Source organism: Odocoileus virginianus, chromosome 34 (assembly GCF_023699985.2).
Source record: "Odocoileus virginianus isolate 20LAN1187 ecotype Illinois chromosome 34, Ovbor_1.2, whole genome shotgun sequence".
NCBI classification, from domain to species: Eukaryota; Metazoa; Chordata; class Mammalia; order Artiodactyla; family Cervidae; genus Odocoileus; species Odocoileus virginianus.
The window spans coordinates 18750069-18767599 of record NC_069707.1 but is presented as its reverse complement, the minus strand read 5'-3'; the positions used below and the strand labels follow the sequence as shown (position 1 = coordinate 18767599).

Genomic DNA, 17531 nt, shown 5'->3' with positions numbered 1-17531 from the left:
AGAATTCATTTGAATCAGTTCTAACAAGAAGGATGAAACTGGAGCCAATTATACAGAGTGAAGTAAGCCAGAAAGATAAAGACCATTACAGTATACTAACACATATATATGGAATTTAGAAAGATGGTAATGATAACCCTATATACAAAACAGAAAAAGAGACACAGATGTACAGAACAGACTTTTGGACTAAGTAACCTTATTTTCTTTCTGTGGTCTTATTATTTTCACTTTTCTGCCCACAAGTTAAATCAGTCCACTTTTTACTTTGCCTACTCATCACATTCAAGAGCTGAGCTGTTTGGAAGGGAGTCTCACCTACTTCCACAGAGCTTTTTGCTATTTCATGCTCTTATGACAAGTTCTTCAGGCAGCTGTGAGGAAACTGGCCTATGTGAACTCTCCATTCCCTCAGGATTCTGCTCCAGACAAACATCGTGCAGAGATAATTCAGAAGCTTAAAAGAAGAAAAGAAATCCAGGAGAACATCAATGGAAATACCTAAAAAAAAGGAAGAAAGGATTAAAAAAATTAAATCCTCCATAAAAAAAAAAAACTAGCAGAGATTATCAGAATCAACTCTTAGAATTCCGGAAATCACCAAAGGCTCTTTTCCAGAAAAAGGACCCTATCTCTTTAGGACAGGAAGGTTTATAGGGTTTTTACTTGTCCCAGTCCCATCCCATGGTCTCCAGCAAAGCAGTATCTTTGAAATCTAAGAGTCTGTGTTCCTGGAACAGGAAAATGGAACTGAATCTCTTTCAAAGCCTCATTTTCAGAAAAACAAAAACTGAAAAAAAAAATGTTACCAACAAATCTGCTCTATGAGAAACACTGGAGGAAGTCATTCAGGCTGAAATCAAAGGACACTAGGCAGTAACTTGTATCCACATGAAGACATGAAGTGCACTATAAGGGAAGTTTAAAAGTACTTAGAGATGAATGAAAAACAACTAACAACATAGCAAAATGTACCAGATGCCATGAAAGCAGTGCCTGCCTGCGTGCTAAGTCACTGCAGTCATGTCCAACTCTTTATGACCCTGAGGACCATGGCCCACCAGGCCCCTCTGTCCATGGAATTCTCTAGGCAAGAATACTGGAGTGAGTTGTCATGCTGCCTTCCAGAGCATCTTCCCTACCCAGGGATTGAACCCATATCTCTTATGTCTCCCGCGTTGGCAGGCGGGTTCTTTACCGCTAGCACCACCTGGGAAGCCCAATGAAAGCAGTATTAAGAGGGAAATTTATAGCTATAAATGCTTGCATTTAAAATGAACAAAGATCTCAAATCAATAACTTAACTTTCTACTTAAAAAAAAAAACTAAAAAACTGGAAAAGAAAGAAAAAACTAAACCCAAAATAGGCAGTGGGAAGGGATTAATAAATATTAAAACAGAGATAAATCAATTCAACATTGTACTGAAGATATTAGTCAAGGCAATTAGGCAAGAAAAGGACCTAAGAAAATCCAGGTCAGGAATAAATGAGATAGTAGTGATCATTACATAACTTTATGAATAAACCAAAACTACAGATTTATAATTTCAGAGGGGAGTTTATAGTATGTGAGTTATCTCTCAATTGTATAAAAGTGAGTCTCATAGGTCGTTATAAAAATTCTGTTCATTTGCTTACTTGTTTGTTTAAAAAAAGAAAAAAAAAAAAAACCCAAAGATCTGTACTAACCATTTTTCTTTGACTTCTTCCCTTTTCCTATATGATATGTTATATCATGACTCACTGGTTTCCTTTTTTTCTGCTAGCACATGGAGAGAAACATGAGGAATTAATTACCTTAGGAAGTCCAGATTCCCACACTATTAGTGAGGGACAAAAATCTTCAGGAACTTCTAAAGCAACAAGAAAAGGTAAAGAAAAGTCTTCTGAGAAAGAAAAGACAACCAAAGAAAAACAAGCACCTCGCTTTGAGCCTCAGGTGGGTGCAAAGCTTTTTCTTATCAGAATCACTTAACAGCTTTAAGCTCATTGGGTCACTGTTTAACCTTATCTTTTAAAGAAAAAAATCGAAAAGTTCCATTTCCTTGTGTCTAGCAATCATCTGGATACTTTAAATACATTCCTTGGACATCTTCTGTAAGCAGTCTTCTTTAGTTTAGTATCAAAAATCATTAATTGAGCTTTTAATAGGTAAGATATTTGGGGGACTTGGATTTCTAATGTTAATATTATACAACCCTTACCTTCAAAGAGCTCACAGTCTCATGGAGGAGACTGAAGGTAAAAAGAGACCTGTGATGTTACACATGATATGCACAGTGGTAGAAAGGATAGGTACCTCTACCCAGAGGAATCCAGAACTGAGTCAGTGATCAAAGACATGCTGAGGCAAAATCCAACACAATCTGGTTTTTTAGTCTCTAAGTTATGAGGTAAGAGGCTGCAAGGGTAAGTAAGGATCAAGTGGAGAGGAGCCTTCAAGCCTGGTTAGAAAGGTGGGACTCTATAAACCAGGGATCCTGATTCCAAATTTGCTCACTGCCAGTTAAGTAATCCCAATGATTAGGGGTAAGGAGGAGTATGTGGGTGGGAAATCTGAGGAGTATGAGTACAATACTAAAGATACTCAGATTCAAGCTGTTTAAACACTGAACTCAAGGCAAATAATCTGTAAGGACAAAATCTTCCCATCATTGGTGATTGCAGCTTAGGCTATGCAGAGCTGGGAGGTGGGAGGTGGGGCCTTTAAGAAGTGTATTGACATGATGAGATTTACATTTCAGATACCTTGATGACGTTTAAGGGTATGAAATTAAAGGCAAAAAGACTAGAGATAGGAAGACCATCAGAAAGCAGCAAAATAGTCCAGACAAAAGAGTACAAGTTGTTTCAGATACAGGTCAAAGAAAGAAAGAAGAAGACAAATGAAGAACTAGCTAAGAAACAAACTCAAGATGTAGTTATTAATCCAAAGGGATGACAAACAGCAAGAAGGAACAAAGGGTATCTCCCAGTTTGGTTAACCAAATAGTATATTGGTAGTAAAACAGACACTAAAGAAAAATGAACAGATTCAAAGATGATGACTCCATTTTCCCATACTCCAGTCATAGAAATACCTGTCCACTTGCATTTTCAAGATGTAATTTCTTAGCTCTTGGAGTATGCCTTTGGGAACATTGAAAGGTAAATAACCTTAGCTTAACTTCCACTGGCGGCAAGAGGAAACTGAGGGGCTAGTGGGGTTCAGGGTGCTGCTCTTCGGTTTGCATTGAAAGCTCAGCTATTGCAAGCCAGCTCCAGTCCAATGTCAATGCCAGGAAGAGGAGAATTGCCACTGCTACAGAAGCAGTTTCAGCCTGCATCCCATAATGCAAATGATCTTTTGAAGAAGTAGAGAAGCAAGCAACTGTATTTCTTAGGCCCACCTCAGCATTATTGGAGGATAAGCCACATCAGCCTACAAAGAGGATTTTGTATAAGCAAAATGAAATGTAAACAGACCAAAATGAAGCACATACTTCAAGTAACACTGGTATTCACAAGCAACCAAGGTTTATATATTAGAATTTTTAAATTTAGCATTTGTGCTCCTAAGGGACTTGGAAAAGTGAGCATTCATATGTCACCCTTGAAATTTGTTTCAAAGGCTGTTTTGGCAATCAGAATGAAGTGATTTCATGTTTAGCTCAATAAGGCAAGTTATCAAATATTAAGAAAAGTATCCTATAGTGACCAATGAAAACAGGTAAATGTTAAGCAAACTGCCAAGTCTCCGAAAAAATAGTGTTAAATCAGCAGAAAAGAGAAGTCAGGGTATAAAGATGAAGAAAGAGTAAACAAAGTCATTTTCATAGCATAAGTGGTTTAACCACACAATTTGTGAAGTCATTCTACCTTTTATCAAATCATATTAATTCATACTTGAAAGATGAGGGGGAAAGTCTCAAAAAAAAGGAAATAAACACTTCCAAAACAAATTATAAATTGAAAGTAGAAACACTGAAAAGAGAAAATACAATTCTTCAGTTACTGGTGTCCTGACTTGTAAGAAGCTAGACTCAGAATCTTCTTTATATGCTGTAGACAAGCCTGTAAGTCCAAGTGGGTCACCTGAGCTTCCTCTAGTTTCTATTAATACTAAACAAAGTACTGCAAATTCTCTTACTCATTTCAATGAAGGTGGACGAGCTTTAGTGTAGGTAGTTATATTGGTGTACTCGTTACCAAATTAAAGTATGATTCAGTTCCAGGAAGAGGCAGTTAAAAGTAAGCAAGACTAGGAGAAAAGACAAAAATGGAGAGAAGAAAAAACATTTACCTCTTCAACAAGAAAAAACTGCCAGGATAAGTATTGATGACAGAATCTGGGCATTCATTCAAGCATTAAGAACAACTGACCCAAAGCTCTGCGTTAATGGACTGAAGAAGTGACTTTCATCTTCAAAAATTTCCTGAGGGAAAAGGAGTGGCTGCCAAGGAAAGAATTATTCCTTATTTTTTTTAGAACTGAGACAAATTGAAGATGGCATTTTTCAGACTGCAGTTAGAAAAATGTTGGCTTTACTTTGGCCACATGAATCCAGTGAAAGGAAGAACTCGCACAATTGATGGTGGAGGAATAAGGGATGAGACAACTCTTCAGACATTATGGAAATCAGTGGAACTCACACACAAACCAGTTTATCAGTTCTTTGACTGCATTTGTGGTGGAAGTACAGGCACCATATTAGCTTCATGTTGGAATCGTTTCATATGTCCTTGGGTGAATGTAAGGAACTCTGTCAAAAATGAAGATAAGATGTGTTTTCACAAAATGTCATCATTGGAACTGTCAAAATGAATTGGAGCCCTGCATTTTATGATAGTCAAACTTTGGGAAATATTCTCAAGGATAGAATGGGATACACACTAATGATAGGAATAGCAAGAAATCCCAGAAGTCTTAAGGTAGCTGCAGTAGGTACCCTGGTAAACAGAGGGATAATGCCAAAAACAGCTTTTATTACCAGCTCTTGGTAGTTGGAAGGCTGTCAGTATAAGATGTGGTAGGCCACCAGAGCTGCATCTGCTGCTCCAGGCTACCTTGCAATGTGTGCATTTGGAAAATGATCATCAAGAGGGAAGTTTGCTTCCAACTAACCCTTCAGTATCAGCAATGAATGAGTGTAAATGTCTTTGGTCAGACATCCCATTAGCATGCCTAGGACATTGAATGTTGGGCACTGGACATTATGAGAGTGATGTGAGAAACACTGTGACAGACACACACTTGAAACCCAAGCTGAAGTTACCAACAGTGCTGCAGATACAGAAAAACCCGCATAATACTCGACGTTCTGTTGTTTCCTGTTACCTATTTTAGATTCAATCCCATAATGTGCAGACACTTACCTCTAAATGAAAGCTGAAACAAAAACCTGGATAAGATTCAGGTAAAAGGGCTGAAGTCCATAGAAGGAAAATAAGGAAAAAATGGAAAAACTTGCAAAAATATTGTCCAGAAAAGTTATTCAGAAAACTAATGATTGGATAAAACTAAAAATGGACATGTGTGAAAGCCTTCTGTTCTTTTCCAAACTGTGAGGAATGCGTGCATGTTCTCCAAAATGAAAGTCTGTTCAGAATATACATTAAGTTTAGTATGGAATTGTGGGATTCAGCATGAGGTAACTTTCAACACCCAAGAGTTCTAGGGAATCCTGAAAAAGATGATGTTTAGACCATCAGGTGAGGCACAAAGGGTATGTTTGCTTTCAGAATTCATATGGGAGTTGGGTTTTATGACATTAATAATGAACCAAGCTTTAGGAATCTTAATATTGTACTAGTTGATTTTAGTAGCTTTTGGAATGATATTGTTGGTTGTTTGAAAATTTATTAACATATGAACCAGATGTCATATACTTTGCATTTTTGCTTTAGTCACCAAAGTCATGTTGAATTTATTTGATCACTGGTCTTATTTCATATGAAGAAGCTAATCTCTTCCTAAATTTACATTACTTATGTTCTCACTAGCTCTATTCTACAGTCCAAATGTTGCCTTTTAGTGTAATATCATCTGAAAAAAATGCAGAAAAATGGAACATTCTTTATCAAATTACAATTATGTTTGAAACTTGAAAGAATCAGGTGATATTTTCTATTCAAAATGTGTTTCTTGCAACATTTTATGGCTCAAAAATATAGATGAAGTTTCATCAACCACGTTTTTTGCCTTGAAACTTCAAGATAATGTTGAGTGTTAACTTTTCTAAATGTAACTCCAGTTTATCATTCACTGATATAAAATCAATTATTTGAATTTCCTGAGAAAATAGTCCTGTCATTAACAACTACAATGAAACTATTCCAAGTCAAAGCAAATAAGCTAAATTCAATCCATAAATTCTTACAGACATGTGGCCTTCCCTTAGTTCTTCAAAGTGTTCCCTTCCCTAATCAAAACTTTATCCTGGAGAAGTTTCTTAAAAATTTATTTATCAAGCAGTATGAAAGATGGCAAGAGCTTATGTGCTGTGCTTTAGAAAGAACAAATAAAAGAATTTCCAATTGTGAGATTTAAATTTTTATCAGAGTAGTAAGGGAATATTGTAGAAAGCTAGGAGATCTTTTTGGTAACATTAAAACCAAACTGCTTATGAAAACTTTATTCAGTGTCCCCCCATCCCCCGCCAATCTCCACTTCCCCATCTGCATTATGTAATATGGATAATTGACATTGTGTCAGTCTTATGGAAAGTGCTAGAAACCACATCAGATTCAAGCTCCTCTACCTACCAGATTGCTACCCATAAGTCTCAGTTTTCTAGACATTTTCAAGTCCTATGACAATCAGCTCCCAGTCTAAGGTGCATGAAAGTGATCCTGCAAGAGATCAAAATGTTATCTACCCATAAGTCTCAGTTTTCTAGACATTTTCAAGTCCTATGACAATCAGCTCCCAGTCTAAGGTGCATGAAAGTGATCATGCAAGACATCAAAATGTTATCTTTCATAACAAATGTATATCAATATATTCAGACTTGGAAATAACTATTTCTGCCCTCATGTAAAGAGATGGTATAAATGAGCCTAAGTGGAATTTAGAATTATTCATAGTTTTTAGTTGAAATTTGCATGCAGTGAAATACAGCAATATTAAATATACACTTCAGTGAGATGAATTTTGACAAGTGCACTCATCATGTAACCCATGCCTCTGTCAAGGTTTAGGTTATAGCCCATTTCCCTAAGCTTAGCAATTCCCCTAAACCTCTCCACAGTGGATTCTTTCATCCCCACACCTCTCCCCCAAGCAAGTTTTGCCTGTCCTGGAATTTCATACAAATGAATCATACAAGATGTACTATTCTATGCTCAACTTGTTTATTTCAGTATATTGTCTGTGTAAACTTCAATCACATGATGGTGTGCATTAATAGTTTATTACTTTTTAATGTTAAGTAGTAGTCCATGTGAGCTTCCCAGGTGCCTCAGTGGTAAAGAATCCACCTTCCAAGCAGGAGAGATAGGTTTGATCCCTGGATTGAGAAGATCCCCTGAAGAAGGAAATAGCAAGCCACTCCAGTATTCTTGCCTGGGAAATCCCATGGACAGAGGAGCCTGATGGGCTACCATTCATAGGGTCGAAAATGATCTGACACAACTTCCCAACTAAACAACAACAACAAAGTAATATACTACAGTTTGTTTATCCATTCATCAATTGACAGATGTTTATATCATTTTCCTTTTTCTGGCTATTATGAATGAGGCTATAATAAATGTTCTTTTCCAAGTCTTTTTGCAAGAACATGTTTTCATTTCTCTTGGGTAAAATACTTAATAGTGAAATTATGGATCATAAGGTAAAATCTAGACCCTTTTGAAAAGAAGAAAGCATCTAACCCAAACTTCTTTACTGTGCCTTGTCAGATGTATGCTGTCCACCCTCAACAAGAAGACCCAAATAAACCCTACTGGATTCTGAGGCTGGTCACTGAGCACAATGAAGCAGACTGTGTTGAAGTGAAAAAAGATACAGAACGAGCAGATGAAATCCGAGCCATGAAGCAAGCCTGGGAGATGATGGAGCCAGGAAGATCAATCAAGGTTATCTGAGTTTGAGAAATTATCCTTTACCTTTCATTCCTGGGCGTGGTCTGAAGGAAGAGCCATATTGGTGAAACCACATAGTCTACTTTAGGAAATATCTGAAATTTTGTCAGACATCAACTAACTAAATATTAAGACCACATTTGGACACATTGTGAAATGTTATTAATACTGTCTGGATACCCAGATGACTTGCGAAAGCAAAGCACATTATGATACCACTTATGGCCCAAACCTTAGGTCACTTTGTTCTTTCACAGCATCTGGGATTAACACTCTGTGTCCTTAGCACTGCCAACCAAAAAAGCATTAAAATGTCTAATACATGCTTTCAAGCACTCTGAACATGCCTTAGATAAAGAGGAAGCATGCACTGCCCTTGTGAAATACACATACTTCATGATTCCTCCTCTCTCTATTTTATATAAGAATCATTGCCATAGTGAAACATTGTTATTACATATGTTTCATATCCCCAACTCAGGGTTATTGAGACAGACGAAAAAAGTCCAGGAGCAACTGGATCTAAGCTGGCCTACCCAGTGTCTAAGTGTTAGGACTGCTTCTTCACTAGTTCTCACAAATCACTGTCAAAATCACGAATGGTTCAGAATTTTTTCCTTTGATGATTGGTAAGAGCTGGCCTGGACCAGACTGCCACATTCATTGACATTTCCCCTTGTCACGAGTACTGTTGAGATGGTGTTTCCTGGACTCTGTGTTGATGCTGTCTGTCTTTTAGGCTGCCCAGGCTCGTCTCCATTATCTCAGCCAGTTCATTAGGAAAACGCCTGATGCTGAGTGCGTGCCTGTGTCTGAAAGCCAAATCAAAGCCGGGGAAGAAGGTCAGTGGGCCCTGTCCTGGCTGCCCCAAGCATGGAGCCGTTACCTGCACTTCTTAATAGCTAGTCAACAAGTCATGCTTGCCAAAAAGAAAAGATTCAGCATCTATTTCCCTATAGTACTGTAAAGTCATGGGCTGTTCAATAAAGAAATAGGTTCTGGAGCATTTTCTTCTTACCAAGCAGATGTTCACTTTGTCCCCAAGTAGATATGATTTTTACCAATTAAGAAAAGATGAAACCAGAAATAAGGGTGCAGTCTATAAAGTAGCAGTATATGAACTTGAAGGCAGGGATACAACTTTAAATCTGGCACTTTTCTAATCCCAGTAACAACAAATAATAGCAATAAGAATCATAGTAATGAAGTTAACTACTTATATTGAGCGGCTTCCTTGGGTCTGGGACTATGAAATACTAATCAGGTGCTGTTGGTTTAGTTGCTAAGTCTTTTCCAACTCTTTGTGACCCCATGGACTGTAACCCACCAGGTTCCTCTGACCATAGGATTTTCTAGGCAAGAACACTGGAATGGGTTGCCATTTCCTTCTCCAGGGGATCTTCCCTACCCAGGGTCAAACATGCATCTCCTGCATTGGCCGACAGATTCTTTACCTCTGTCTCATCTAATACTCACACCATCCCACTGATATATAATATTATTTCCAACTTACCAGGACACAGACCCAGAGTAATTTTCTAAACTCACAAGCTACCAAGAAACAGCCAGCATGTAGACAGTGCTCTTCATCACCTGAGAGTCTTCCCACAAATACTCATCTGCCTACATCTATCACCACACTGAACTGTCAGGGAGGCTAAAGACATTCACTTCACAAATTGTGCTTTTCCACTTTCACATCTTCAGGAGTATAACTCAATAATTTTTATAAAAGTAATTTTCCATAACTTTTCATATGAAAAGTATAAACAATAAATGTCATCCTAATCCTGTTTTTCTGGGGTGGGCACAAAGTTCTTTTGTTTATTACCTGACTTTAACCCATGGCAACTATGAGGTAGAACTTACTATTTATTCCTATTTTATAGCATTTAGACAAAAACTCAGAGGGTCATATTATTCTTCCTACATCATATATCTAAAAATTGACAAAAATTGACATATTTATAATTCTTAAAGTACTCACTCCTATAATAAGTAGAGTCTAATGTAATGGCTTTCTGGTTAGCTCAAATAGCAAAGAATCTTCCTGCAATGCAGGAGACCTGGGTTCAGTTCCTGGGTTGTGAAGATACCCTGGAGAAGGGAATGGCAACCCACTCCAGTATTCTTGCCTGGAGAATCCCATGGACAGAGGCGCCTGGTGGGCTACAGTCCTTGGGGTCACAGAGTTGGACACAACTGAGTGACTGATACTTTCACTTTCTTTTCAATGTAATGTTAGAAATATAAAGGTGAATAGAATACAGTCCTTGTTCATTAAGCTCTAGGTTTTATTATTAATTTTTTAAATTTTATGTTAAGTTTATGTAAAAGAAAATTGATTGCACTGATTACTTTTTAAAAATGGCAAAGAAGATTTTATTCAAGACCGTTGTAGGGGGAGAGAGATTGAACTCAATTCTGAACACAACAGTAACAAGTGAAGATTTATAACAAGCAGGGAACTAATGAAAAAATACTTCTACGAATATGTTTAGGTATCAAGGATCAAGGAAGAGAAATTTGATTAAATATCAAGTGAGGAGGATAAGAAGTCTAATTGGATATCAATGGTGGGGAGATTCTCAATAAACTAGTTTAGCTGGATTCTTTGCTAAAACTGGGATTCACCACCAGTTAAGGACAAAGCTGAGTGGAGAACAGAGCTCAGAGAAGGCTGACCTTATGTAAACTACAGTTAATAAAGACACATATTTTAATTGAACAACTTGGTGTATTTTCACATACATGTATACTCAGGAGCCAGTGTTCAGATCACGATAAAACATCTCAGTAGTCCTCTTCATTTTCTTTCCCAGACTTTTCCTTCCTCAAAGAAACCATTTGTCTGATCTCTATCATGATGAATTAATTTTTCCCATTCTTGAACTCTACATATTTATGTATTCTATATGTCTTGTTATTTGTGTGTGTGTGATTTCATAGAATGCAAGGGTTCTTTTAGTGCTGCATATGTTGTGTTTAGCAGTAACATCTTCAAGTGCCATAAAAGAGTCAGATAAAAAGAGTGCCATGAATTTTGATAACAAAGAGTCTATACCCATCAGGGAGCATGCTGTGGAAGAAGTGGCAAGTAGGCAAGGGCATGAAGGATCTCGCAAAGTCAACAAACAGTGAAAGTGGAGGATCTTCCCCAGCAGGGAAGGAAGAGCGTGATCAGAGCTTACGGAGGGAAAATATCAGTAAGTATTGCCCTTATTGGTAAGATAAATCCATATTTTGAAATAGAGATTCTGGAAAAGATATTGTGCTAACATATATGATGGCTAGGGTTGAACACAGAAAAATATGCATATAGGATTCATAGGTCTTCATTTCAATTACTAGAGTGGTGATCTTCTTAAGGACCTGATTAATAAACACTTAACCTAAAGATAAAAGTGAAAATTTCTTTTTGCAGTGATAACATATATAATTGTCACTAAATATAGATTCTTTTTTTGTTTTATCTATAGTGTCCTACATCTTTTATAACCAATGTTAAATATTTGTGGTCCTCTATTCTGACACAAATTTTTCCACTATATACATACAATATATTCCATTATATTATATATAGAGAGAGACTGATTGATTGATTATTCAGTTGCTAAGTCATGTTCAACTCTTTACAACCACATGGAATGCAGCATGCCAGGCTTCCCTGTCCTTCCCCATCTCCTGGAGTTTCCTCAAATTCATGTCCATTGAGTCAATGATGCCATCCAAACATTTCATCCTCTGTCACCGCCTGCTCTCCTGCCCTCCTGTCCTCAATCTTGCCCAGCATCAGGGTCTTTTCCAATGAGTCAGTTCTTTGCATCAGGTGGCCAAATGTGTGTGTGTGTGTGTGTGTGTGTGTGTGTGTGTGTATACACAACATATTTATTCATCAGCTGATGACACTCAGGTTGCTTCTATATTTTGACTATGGTAAATAGTGCTGCTATGGAACATGTGCATTTGAGGTGCATGTATCTTTTTTTGAAATAGTGTTTCCATTTTCTACAGCTATATATCCAAGAGTGGAATTCAGATATATATCCTGGAGTAGATCATATGGTAGCTCTATTTTTAGTGTTTTAAAGAGCCTCCAGACTCTTTTCCACAGTGGCTGCACCAATTTACATACTCACCAGCAGTGTACAAGCATTCCCACAAGCATTCCCTTTTCTCCACACCCTTGCCAATAATTGTTATTTATAGTCTCTCTGACAATAGTCATTCCAAAGGTGTGAAGTGATACCTCATTGTGGTTTTGGCTGGCATTTCTCTGATGATTAGCATGTTGAGCATCTTTTAATGTGCCTATTTGTCATTTGTATGTCTTCTTTGGAAAAATGTATATTCAGGTCTTCTGTCCATTTTTAATCAGATTGGTATTTTTTTGATATTGATTCGTATAAGCTATTTATATATTTTAGATATTAACCGCTTATGAGGATATAGTTTTGGGTAATAAGGAGGGGTCACAAAACAGAGAGGACAGGTAAGAATGAGTAGGGATGGAAGATCTAGAGACCAAAGCAGCCTGTCCTCAAGCAAAAAATTCTTCAAAGCCCTCTTAAATACATCTTATCATTTTATATTAAAATAAAATGATAAGTTTATAATAAAATAAAATGTCTTATCATTTTATTTTAATATAAAATGATAAGCTTAATTATACACCACCAAAAAGAAATTTACTTACCGTCCCACCAAAAAGGGATGTGCTATTGTGTGGTTCTAGTACATCATATAGCACAGAAACTCTGCTTGTAGTCCAGATCCTGCGGCTGTAGCAGCAGCCCTGCTTGAGAACCACAGGTCCAGTTACCCAGCTCTTCTCTGGGACTTTGTGGGTTCCTCCCACCTCTGCTATTGGTGCATCACAAATTGGCCCTCACTTCTGAAGACACCTTACCCATAGGAGATTGTAGACCCTGTGTCAGCTTTACATGCTCTGGGCTTTACATTGGTATGCATATACACACATACATTGGCGAAGGAAATGGCAGCCCACTCCAGCATCCTTGCCTGGAGGATCCCATGGACAGAGGAGCCTGGAGGGCTACAGTCCATGGGCTCGGAAGTGTCAGACATGACTTAGCGACTGAACAGCAATATATGTGTGTGCCAGGATGCTTCAGTTGTGTCCAAGTCTTTGCAACCCTGTAGACTGTAGCATGCCAGGCTCCTCTGTCCATGGGATCATCCAGGCAAGAATACTGGAGTAGGTTGCCACATCCTACTTGGGGGGATCTTCCCAACTCAGGGATCAAACCCACGTCTCTTATGTCTTCTGCATTGGCAGGCAGGCTCTTTACCACTAGCACCACCTGGGAATCCCAAATAGCAACATACATATACATGTATGTATATTTATTTACTCGTTTGTTTGTGACTCTTCAAATACTACCCTACTCTTGCCACTATCTTCATATATAATAGGTAACTTAGAACAACTTCCTCCATAATGCCAGAGGACATGTAAACAATATCATTATTGATTTCACATCCAAGCATTTTTTAGCAACACCAAGCCATCATCAAGTTTGAGCTCAAACTTGGCTTTCAACTTCCCTATTATTTCTGGGGGCCTTGGAAAGTGCCTTGGTCTTTATTCCCAAACTTTTCTCCAGGCTTTACAATAAGTGAATGGATCTTCCCTGGTGGCTCAAGATGGTAAAGAATCTGCCTACAATGCAGGAGCCCTGGGTTCAATCCCTGGATCAGGAAGATCTCCTGGAAAAGGAAATGGCAACCCACTCCAGTGTTCTTGCCTGGAAAATCCCATGGGTGGAGGAGCCTGGTAGGCTACAGTCCATGGGGTCGCAAAGAGTCCGACACGACTGAGAGACTTCACTCACTCATTCTTCACCCTGCCTTTTAAATGGTTATTTTCTTACTATCTACAATGAAAAGTTTTCTGCTGATTCTGTTGAAAACTGAAACTTTTATAGGATACAATAAAATGATCCAGTGATGAGTAATTGCTATAAAAATATTTCTAAATGTGTACACTCAGGACTCATCCCATAGAGTACCTGTTTGCAGACAGGACAGCCCACACGCACACAAACACACACACACACACACACACACACACACACACACACACTCTTTGAGCTACACTGTTATGGAGGTCCAAGTCCATTCTCTGCTTACCCTTATTCTGTGCACACATGTTCAGTCGCGTCCAACTCTTTTGTGACCCCATGGACTGTAGCCTGCCAGGTTCCTTTGTCCATGGGATTTTCCACCGAAGAATACTGGAGTGGGTTGCCATTTCCTTCTCCGGGGATCTTCCCAATGCAGGGATCAAACCCACATCTCCTACATCTCCTGCACTGTTAGGCGGATTCTTTACCACTGCCGCACCTGGGAAGACCCTTATTTGGGTACACTTTATTCTGATAGGACAGTTTTACAGATGAACATGAAGATTAACCTTCTCGGCCCCTTTTACACCCTCTCTGTTAAAATATATATTATTTGGCAGGATGTAAAAGAATACAAACATCTGATTAATCAAAAACATTTTCTTTTCAGTCAGAGTCAGCAGAGTTGGTGTCTTATAGAAACAATTCAAGTTTGAATGCCAAAAATAAATGCAACAAAAGTAGATATGTTCCTAAGAAAAACACTTGAACTTTAGAAATCTAAGATCACAGACCAACCATAATTTAAAAAATAAGTTATTTACCACTGGTTTCTAGAAGAGTCCTGTTGTATATAAGATGCCAATATTTTAGGGATATTTTATTTAATGTTATAAACTGAAAAACATGACTGAATTTCTGTTCTAATGATGGAGCAAAGTTGGGGTTTTAGTATGGTATTCTTTTTTCTCACTTGTATCCTGCTGATAAAGGCATACTTTTGAAAAATGAAAAACTAATTTGATGATATATGCTTATAAAATTTTGCATTATATTATATTTATGAATGAATAATCCCTTTTAATAAGTTGTTATGAGTTAATCACTTTACAATATTCCTGGAGACTTTTACAACCACATGTGAAAATCAAGATTAAATGGTCAATGGGAGATTGGGATGTTTTCCATGGCACAGTGAAAACTTGACATAGCTTCTCCCAAAAAACAATGATAAAATGGGAAAGATTGATTAAGAAACATTTCAAAATTCCCAAGGTGTACAACTAATAAAATATTTAATAAAAATAAAAACAAATTAACTTAATTGTATAATTTTCCTATCCTGTAAAAATAATAATGAACTTGGTGACTTAAAACAATGCAAACTTTCTGCAGTTCTCAGTTCAGTTCAGTTCAGTTGCTCAGTTATGGCCTACTCTTTGCAACTCCATGGACTGCAGCATGCCAGGCCTCCTTGTCCATCACCAACTCTCAGAGTCTACCCAAACTCATGTCCTCTGAGTCGGTGATGCCATCCAACTGTCTCATCCACTGTCATTCCCTTCTCCTCCTGCCCTCAATTTTCAAATGAGTCAGCTCTTCGCATCAACTGGCCAAAGTACTGGAGTTTCAGCCTCAACAACAGTCCTTCCAATGAACACCCAGGACTGATCTCCTTTAGGATGGGCTGGTTGGATCTCCTTGCAGTTCAAAGGACTCTCAAGAGTCTTCTCCAACACCACAGTTCAAAAGCATCAATTCTTTGAGGCTCTTTCTTTATAGTCAGACTCTCACATCCATACATGACCACTGGAAAAACTATAGCCTTGACTAAACCGACCTTTGTTGGCAAAGTAATGTCTCTTTAATATGAGGTCTAGATTGGTCATAACTTTCCTTCTAAGGAGTAAGCGTCTTTTAATTTCAAGGCTGCAATCACCATCTGCAGTGATTTTGAAGCCCAGAAAAATAAAGTCAGCCACTGTTTCCCCATCCATTTGCCATGATGTGATGGGACCGGATGCCATGATCTTAGTTTTCTGAACGTTGGGCTTTAAGCCAACTTTTTCACTCTCTTCTTTCACTTTCATCAAGAGGCTCTTTAGTTCTTCACTTTCTGCCATAAGGCTGGTGTCATCTGCATATCTGAGGTTATTGATATTCCTCCCAGCAATCTTGATTCCAGCTTGTGCTTCTTCTAGCCCAGTGTTTCTCATGATGTACTCTGCATATAAGTTAAATAAGCAGGCTGAAAATATACAGCCTTGTTGTTCTCCTTTTCCTATTTGGAACCAGTCTGTTGTTCCATGTCCAGTTCTAATTGTTGCTTCCTGACCTGCATACAGATTTCTCAAGAGGCAGGTCAGGTGGTCTGGTATTTCCATCTCTTGAAGAATTTTCCACAGTTTATTGTGATCCACCCAGTCAAAGGCTTTGGCATAGTCAATAATGAAGAAATAGATGTTTTTCTGGAACTCTCTTGCTTTTTCAATGATCCAGCAGATGTTGGCAACTTGATCTCTGGTTCCTCTGCCTTTTCTAAATCCAGCTTGAATATCTGGAACTTCACGGTTCACGTATTGCTAAAGCCTGGCTTGGAGAATTTTGAGCATCACTTTACTAGTGTACGAGATGAGTGCAATTATGCAGTAGTTTGAGCATTCTTTCGCATTTTCTTTCTTTGGGATTGGAATGAAAACTGACCTTTTCCCATCCTGTGGCCACTGCTGAATTTTCCAAATTTGCTGGCATATTGAGTGCAGTGCTTTCACAGCATCATCTTTTAGGATTTGAAATAGCTCAACTGGGGTTCCATCACCTCTGCTAGCTTTGTTCATAGTGATGCTTTCTAAGGCCCTCTTGACTTCCCATTCCAGGATGTCTGGCTCTAGGTAAGTGATCACACCATTGTGATTAACTGGGTCATGAAGATCTTTTTTGTACAGTTCTTCTGTGTATTCTTGCCACTTCTTCATAATATCTTCTGCTTCCATTAGGTCCATACAATTGCTGTCCTTTATTGAGCCCATCTTTTCTTGAAATGTTCCCTTGGTGTCTCTAATTTTCTTGAAGAGATCTCTAGTCTTCCCCATTCTATTGTTTTCCTCTGTTTCTTTGCATTGATCGCTGAGGAAGGCTTTCTTATCTCTCCTTGCTATTCTTTGGAAGTCTGCATTCACATGGGTATGTCTTTCCTTTTCTCTTTTGCCTTTCACTTCTCTTCTTTTCACAGCTATGTGTAAGGCCTCCTCAGACGGTGATTTTGCTTTTTTGCATTTCTTTTTCTTGGGGATGGTCTTGATCCCTGTCTCCTGTACAATGTCATGAACCTCTGTACATAGTTCATCAGGCACTCTGTCTATCAGATCTAGTCCCTTAAATCTATTTTTCACTTCCACTGTATAGTCTTAAGGGATTTAATTTAGGTCATATCTGAATAGTTTAGTGTTTTTTCCCACTTTCTTCAGTTTAATTCTGAATTTTGCAATAAGGAGTTCATTATCTGAGCCACAGTCAGCTCCCAGTCTTGTTGTTTGCTGACTGTATAGAGCTTCTCCATCATTGGCTGCAAGGAATATAATCAATCTGTTTCGGTATTT

General features: G+C 38.1%; 1 protein-coding gene, 1 long non-coding RNA gene and 1 pseudogene across 6 annotated transcripts in view; 2 read left to right on the top strand and 1 right to left on the bottom strand.

The window, feature by feature from the left end:
* The window catches only part of LOC110138173 (uncharacterized), a 370957-nt gene that overhangs the window by 53100 nt on the left and 300326 nt on the right, over window positions 1–17531 (bottom strand). Inside the window, exon 5 of the long non-coding RNA XR_011485665.1 lies at window positions 319–501. This is a non-coding gene — a long non-coding RNA (uncharacterized lncRNA). The remainder of the gene's footprint in view (window positions 1–318; window positions 502–17531) is intronic.
* Window positions 1–17531, top strand: part of ADGB (androglobin) — a 172820-nt gene that overhangs the window by 148005 nt on the left and 7284 nt on the right. For 4 of the 5 annotated variants that reach the window (XM_070461650.1, XM_070461646.1, XM_070461651.1 and 1 more), the window contains 4 exons: window positions 1768–1940; window positions 7883–8059; window positions 8805–8907; window positions 11137–11271. In XM_070461650.1, the coding sequence (XP_070317751.1) occupies window positions 1768–1940; window positions 7883–8059; window positions 8805–8907; window positions 11137–11271 (588 nt within the window). The remainder of the gene's footprint in view (window positions 1–1767; window positions 1941–7882; window positions 8060–8804; window positions 8908–11136; window positions 11272–17531) is intronic. The other variant, XM_070461648.1, reaches the window with a different exon arrangement.
* On the top strand, window positions 2754–5548 carry LOC110138172 (calcium-independent phospholipase A2-gamma pseudogene; annotated as a pseudogene).